At 43.5% G+C, this 7,615-nt stretch overlaps 1 protein-coding gene across 1 annotated transcript; it reads right to left on the reverse strand.

The window, feature by feature from the left end:
- Positions 1-2,733: 2,733 nt before the first annotated feature.
- Positions 2,734-4,554, reverse strand: SMIM10L3 (small integral membrane protein 10 like 3; the record flags this gene model as incomplete). Its single annotated transcript, XM_082006935.1, has 2 exons — positions 4,346-4,554; positions 2,734-2,754 (listed from the first exon to the last, which is right to left on the reverse strand). Exons 1-2 carry the CDS (start codon positions 4,529-4,531, stop codon positions 2,734-2,736), a joined length of 207 nt encoding a protein of 68 aa, XP_081863061.1. The 5' UTR covers positions 4,532-4,554.
- Between the last annotated feature and the right edge of the window lie 3,061 nt (positions 4,555-7,615).

The raw sequence follows: 7,615 nt of genomic DNA on the forward strand, positions 1-7,615 counted from the left end.
AAAAAGGCTCACCATACAGGAAAAGTGTACTTCACCTATATAGCTAGTTATAGAGATTAAGACGCAGTTGCACAATGTTTTCTTTAGCAATCAAGCCAGCTTAAGCAGGCTCAAACCCCTCCCAACCTTCATTCCTCCATCCTCAGCTCTGCCAAGTGTTTTTTTGGGTCAAGCTGTATGGAGACAACAGCTTGACACCATAACTCCAATAAGCCGCAGACTTTTGGAGAAATTTTTGTTTCTGGTGTTTTGGGGTTTCAGATTCCCATCATTTCAGCAATCTTGATCCACAAACACTCGTGTTAATACCACTGCAAGGGTGATGAATTACAGCAGTGGAGATGGCAGCGAATAGTATGAATGGCTTGACTAAGAGGAAACTGTTGCTGTCAAAATAATTAGTTACAATATGTAATCCATTATTATTTTGAGGTTTTTGGTAATTTTGTGACAGGTAACAATATGGTCAAAAGTCTAGAAGGTAAACAATTAATAAAAGTACACACCAGGGAAAAAGTTATTTTCTAAATTAAAGTGAATGACTTTTATCTCTTCTAACATCCAGAAGAAATAGCCAATCGATGGGGATAATAAAAACACAATATATCATTTAACATAAAAAGTAAACTTTCTGCACTCAAATAAGGTTTAAAAATTCCAACATTTCTCCCCATAACACTGATAACTGGCATCTCATCTTCATAATCAAGGACTTCTCTACACAAGTGTGCTAACACCCACATAAACACCACATTAGAAATTCTGCTGGCTTTCCAGGTGAATTCAGTTCAAACTAAATGCAGCATCACTTATTCTCTGTCCAAAATGAAGGAAGCTAGCTAGCAGAAAGGACACCTGGCATGTGAATTCCCAGCATGACTTTACTCTGCATTAAGTTCTCACTTTTTAACTCGGAGTGAAGGGTGAGCTGAAAACACATCAATCAGCATGTCAATACCTCCCTCTTTAGGTAAGTCCCTAGAGCACATTAAGCCCACCTACACCAACCCCCTTACTGAGAATTTTGGACACTGAGTTCAAACGTTCACCTACTGCACAGTGAGTTTCTCCATCTAAGGGCCCACGGAAGCCTATTCTTATTCACAAGAAGCTCTATCGATTCCAACATTCTTGCTCCCTTCTTTGCCAATCCCCCTTGTCAGAAGTCTGTCCCAAAGCCAAAGTCGACAGGCCCAGAAATTATTACTATGCTTCAGTGATAACAATCACTTTTTGAAGGAAAGAAAACATTCTTTCAGAAAATTGTTTATAGTATCTACTGTAGTGCAATAAAGCTCATGAGATATTGTTTAAATTAGAGCTGTACCATCCTTGAAAAGGAACACTGCTGAGAATTACACTGTATTGAAGTCCACCCTCCCAACAGCTTTCCAATTCAAAGTGTTTTAAGGACTGATAGATTAGTTACTGTTGGATTCAAAGCAGGAATTCAGTTCTACAAGAAGGCAGTTTCACTGGACATGGTTGTAAACAGTAGCCAGAACACTCCACTAATACAAACCCTAAAGAAAACAAAGGATGTGTGCTAGACAATCAAGTTGGGTTTTAGTCTAGTGTTAATGGCAAATCTGCAGAAGTCCCAAGGAGTTTTGAGATTAAGAAGTTCTTTCCATTCAGGTGCAAGTATTCCTTACAAAAAAAAAGTCTCTATTATTCCAACAGCCAGTTTTACTAGCAATTACACAAGTAAAATTTTTACTTTATCTGTCTACTTCTCACTAAAACCTGAACTGTAACCTTGTCTCTGTTATTTAGAGAATTAAGTTCCTATTAATGTTAAAAATTAGTAATTAGTAAAATCATAGTACTTTTTTACCTTCACTACTGCATACCAGAGACCTGCTAGTGCAAAAGCTAGAACAGAAATTACTAGCTGTATGATGTGAAAATTATTAGTCACATATTGTATATTTGAAAGCATTTGCTTGTATCCAGGTGTTTGTGCTGAAGATACAAGGTATAAGTAACAAAGAAAAAAACATGGTTTCTGGTAGTTAAAGAGTCCCATAGCATATTCGTTCAGCGAGGCAACTAGAATAAAACAGAGATCAGGAAGTCCACCAACCTCCAACTCTTTAAGAAATGCAAGCTGCAGTTCATTCTCTTTGCTGCTGCTGCTCATTTCCAATTCCAGAAACTGCAGTTTTTTATTATACCACAAATTTCCCAGCCAGAAGTGTGCAAAACATACAAAGTTGTCTCCTGGACAGCATGAGCTGAAGTCTCCAGCAAAACTACAAGCTTTCTCCAGCCAGCCCATTACTGAAATACTATTAATACAGTGAGAAACCCTATCAAGATTGTCTTTTCCAGAAGAAAAATGCAGATGAAATGAATCCTTCCAAGGAGCACCTGCACTTGAGTTCCTCCCTGCTGATTCACTCAAACTCAGAGGCATTTCCTTGCCAATAGAAGGCAGAGGTATAGTATTAAAGAGAGAACAATTCCTGGTGTTAAAATAAAATAATTCTTGTAAACTGGTACTATGATTTTGAGAATTGTTCAACGTGGAATGTATGTGTGTCAGGTGAGCTGCTGCCTTGTGATGACCTGGGCCACTGTTACATACTCGTTTCTGGTTTAAATCTTCTTTCTTCATAGTCCTAGAGAAGATTAGCATAGCTTTGCTGTTTCACAACAGGCTGAACTTGAAGAAGCGTGTGATTGACTCTAGTTGCAGCACACAGTGCAAGCAGCATACCAAGTCACAAGTCAGTGGATCTCGATATGGACCTGAAGAGAAAGAATGCAGAAAATTATTACACTAACATCCCAGTATATAGAAAAATAATCAATTATTTAATATAAAGAGAAAGAATAACCCAACTGCAGAAAGTAGCAGTAGTCTAAACAGAGAAGACTCCCTACAGGCTTGAGCACATCCAAAGGGGTAGGAAGTATACCCAAATACAAACCTTCTGTAGTTTAAGTTTAATCTGCTACAAACTCTCTTTTGGTAAGAGGCAGAGTCAGCAAATGAGCAGCTAGAGAGATTCACTGCATAACATGTACAACGTTCCTTACTCAATAGAAATGCAGACTGTAACTCATTAGAGGCTTAACATTAAAGGCAAATATTAAATCTTCCTCTAAACAGAAGTGCATGCTGAAATCAGACACACAACACTGGAAATCAACAATGTGCTATGCCCACCTTCCCAAAGGGAACTGGTCAGACTGGCTGCACCAGCATAGTTAGAGGGTATTTGTTATATTGTAGTCAACTGACAAGCTGACGTTGTTACAAGAGAACTATCACATACCAACACCAATAACAAGAAAAGGCAAGACATTTTTAGCCACCAAGGTTACTAAGCTACATGTCCAATTTCTGGCAGTGTGGCTCAATTTCAAACTTCAGAACTGTAGGAAGAGTCCCAAAAATAAAAATATGAGATGCCACATTTTGACCTCTTCCCATTTCAACTTACCTTTTGCAAGTTACAAACTGCAACCAGACTTGTCTTTCAGCCCTTGGCCACTAGCCAGATGTCAAAACTTTCATTACAGCTATGTTTATGAGGGGAAAGTGTACAATCTTTGGCTAGAACAGATGTTTGTGGTGATAGTCCATAGCCTGCTTCTGTTGCCAGCTAAGTTTAAAGTATCAGAAAGCCAATGAAACAACAACCCTACAGAGAGTGAGCCCTCCCAATGTCTTAGGTCAAAGCTGTTTTAGAGAGTTCCACATTTTGTGGAAGCAGGCTCAAGACACCAGAGACGCAAATTAAATTTGAGCTGTCCTTTTCATGCAATGACATCATTATTTAAAACCACCTCTACATTTTCCCTGCTACAATTGCTCTTGACTTCAAAAAAAAAAAAAACCAAAAAAAACAACAAACTGATGTAGGAAATTATTTTATTAGCTCCTTACAGGGTGTCAGGAACGTACTATCAAAGATGCACATACTCACAATTCATTGTCTGCCTTTAAGTTAACTACGGCTTCGTGACACGAGCGAACTTGAGGCGAGGAAGCGGCACGCTCGCTGCCCGCACCCAGAGCGAGCGGTGCGACGGGGCACTGGCACCCAAGCGCGGGCAGAGCCAAGCCTCCCCGAGCCGCCTGCCGCCGTGCAGGGCCCAAGCCGCATTTCCCTTGGTGACACAAGGGAGCGCAGCGGCCTCCCCCCACCCCGGGCAGGGGCGCGTCCGACGGCGCTCACCGTTACTCGGGGGAAGCGGCAGCGACCAGCCGAGCCGCCGTCCCCGGCAGCGGGCGGCCCCCGCGCCCAGCGGCGGCACGGCCGCCTGCAGGCCGGGCGAGGAGCCCTGTCCCCAGCCCCGCCAGCCCGCCCCTCCCCGCGCCACCACCGCCCACCTGCAGCCGCACGTTGAGCATCATGGAGGCGACGATGTAGAGGTAGGGGAAGTTGATGCGGAGCTTCCAGGCCAGGTCGAAGAAGATGAGGAGGGTCCTGGTCAGCCCCTTGCAGAACACCCCGTAGGACCTGGCCGCGGCTGACTGCGAGAGCCTGGCAGCCAGGGCGGACAGAGCCGCCGCCATATACCCTCGCCCGCGGCCCCGCCGCGCCGCCTGGACCCCGCCGCCGCCGCCCCCCGCCTCCCTGCGCCGGGTGTCGCCAGCGGGGAGGAGCTCTCCGCCGGCGGCGCGCGGCCGTGCGTAACCCTGACGCCGTACGTCAGGACGGCACCCGCTGCGCTGACGCGCGAGACCGCCCCACTACCCTGTCCCCGCTGCGCATGCCCACAGGGGAGGGGCGGGGTAGCGGGCGCGGGCGGGCTCTGCGCCGCCGGGGGGCGTGGTGCGGCCTGAGGCGGGCGCGTGGCACGGCCCGCTTGAGGGCGGAGCGCGGGAACAGCCTCGCGTCCCTCAGCCCGGCGGCTGGCGGCCTTCCTCCTCACCAGGGCCCCGTCCCTCGGGTGTCGAAACCGCACTGGGAGCCCGCGGAGAGTCGCTGCGCCTCCTGAAATCCGTTTCCAGTTGAGCTAGGCCCCCTCAGCTGGGGAGGAGAAACCTGAGGGCTTGACCCAGGTGTGTGCTCTACCCTTTCCAACGCAAAATTCATGGGCCATCGATATTGATAATGATTTCTGGGTTTGGGTGAGGTTTTCTGTAATTTTGTTTTGTTGTTTATGAAGTTAGGCAACTAATTCTACGAGCTAGCTAATTCCACAAGGAAATACTTCCTATGCTTTTCAAGCCAATGCTTAAGTTGTTCTGCATTTAAAATAGAGTGTTTAAGTACAGGTTACACCTAAGATTTCCGAAACATTTTGCAAACATTTCTTAGGAAGCTCTTTGAGATAAATTATCATCATGATGCTTGCTTTGAAGGTAGGGGAAAATGCCCCAAAAGACGGCTAGATGACCAATACCATTTATGAAGATGCCCCCTCCCCCCATTCTATTTCCATTCAATCAATTTTTAATAACTCTAAAATGAAACAGAAAAATCAGTATCTTGGTCTAAACTCCTTGTAAGATACTAATTTATTGCCACACAATCACACTGGTGCCCAGAGAAAGAATAATTCCAGAATAAAACTGGAGACTTTCCCAGGTTTATCTGCAATCCCTCTGTCCATAATCCATTAGTTACATAATCCAGTGGAAAACCCCTGGAAACACCCTGTTTGTGTCTGGAAACTGTACACAGTTCAATTAAGGAAACTACAGACACTAGCTTGTGCTCTCAGGAACGGGACTGTTACAAGGACACGTGGTGTTTTGAGAGCTTGTCAGTGTCAGGGGTGGGGAGGTATTGCAGGCCCCTCCAGCCTGACCTGCGCTGCCCTGGGATCAAAAGGGGTAGGGCATGATTTTAAATGGCAGAACCAGTGAGTGGAGCAGTCCTTAACGCAATTTTTAACCCCGTCCAGCCTCTGAACAGACCTGAAGGAACCCATTTGTATCTCAGGCTTTTAGATAGCTCCTTCTTAGTGTGAAAATCCCTGATCTACTTCCTTCAGACCCAGTTCTCCAACTTCAGACAGCTGCAGGTCACTACCATCTTCCAAGTAGGTCTGACTGAATTTCAAACTGTGGAGTTAAATGTTGCCTCAGAGTTAAGATTATCCTACTGACTCTTAGAAAGCAAAACACCACTCATTCATATCAGAAGGTCTCAAAGAAAATTTATCTTGAAACCTGCCTTCTCAGGAACTTGTCCATCTTCCACAGGGCATCCTAGTAGACTCAAAGCTCTTCAGATCCCTCTTTAGCCACAAGCTTCTGTCAGTTCTTTAATCAAAGATTAATGATCTCCTCTGAGGCCAGGATTGATCTGTCTGTGATTTCATATCTTCTGTGTGCCTGGCTATCTTGAGCCTACCTGTAGTATTACAAAAAAGAAAAATTTCAAAGGACTTATCTGCACTGTTTTAATTTTGGAGAACTTGAAATAATAGCCCTCACTCTCCCTACGAGTTAATTCAAAAAGTATTCTTTGGGTTATTATTATAGCAAGCCATGGGAGAAAAAAAAAAAAGGCAGGAGCCAGAAGTTACATATATTATCCATAAAGTCCATGCAATAGCTTCTGATTCCACAGTGCCTTAACCTCTGTCACAAAGTTTTCCAAAGACAGGTATAGTGCTTTCTGCAGGAAAGAAATGCACACAACAGTGGTGTCACCGCTGTGTAGTGTGGTGTCCCTATCCCCCTTTCTATGTCAGCTCAGCACGCCTGGTTTGTGAAGACAGTGGTACATCTTTTTTACTCCTTATCTGAAGTTCTTAACAACGCTGTTAGTACTGGAGGCACTGGAGCAGTGATGTGTCCAGGCCCTACACTAGAATTCCAAGATTATTCAAATTCCTTATCATCTCCATTACCTTTGCCGTTATACGTACTGAAAGCATCTTCTCAACAGCTAAGCACAAATGTGATTTAGCTGCCACAGGACATTTAGCAGCTTTACATGATTAAATTGGAATGCAATGTGATACACAAAGGTTAAATCAGGAAGCTGATTAACTTTCATGTTTATCAGTAGATATCTGCCAGATTCTCATTAGTTCTGGCTCATGTGGCAAATTGAAACAGACATGACACAGTATAAATTTTTAAATCTTGATTAACCGTGAATTACTTTTTACACTAAAATAGGCAATATAATTAATAAATTAGGCCATAATAAGAAGTTACCATCAGGATTAATTTGGATCTAATTATTTAATTAAATAATGAGATTGATAAAATACCCTTCAGCTTTCCAATGAAGAAAATAGCAGATAATGTAATTGAATACCAATTGAAGAGATTTGCCAGATTTTGTCACATCAAGACTTGGAAGTTAGCTAATTATTTTGACAGTAAAACTAAACCTCAAATCCATCCCGCACTTCCTCCTTTGATTTCATCTCTGTGGCAAAACCCTTTTCAATTTAGCTAGAACAGTGATTACTTTAATATGCAGAAGTTCAAAACTGTTGACATGCAATTTGTGGCTGATGGCTGCAGAGACCTTTTTCCATCACTTTAATGCCATCATACCATTTTTGCTTCCTAACCCTGACTCACCTTTCTCTGTTGCATCAGACAAGCACATCCTTCTCTTTTCAAGCCTTTTCAAGTTTAATTTCATTTTACCTAAAATTTCTTCTCAGATATTCAAATATCCCTCTA

This window comes from Phaethon aethereus (genome assembly GCF_964289735.1).
Source record: "Phaethon aethereus genome assembly, chromosome: 15".
NCBI classification, from domain to species: Eukaryota; Metazoa; Chordata; class Aves; order Phaethontiformes; family Phaethontidae; genus Phaethon; species Phaethon aethereus.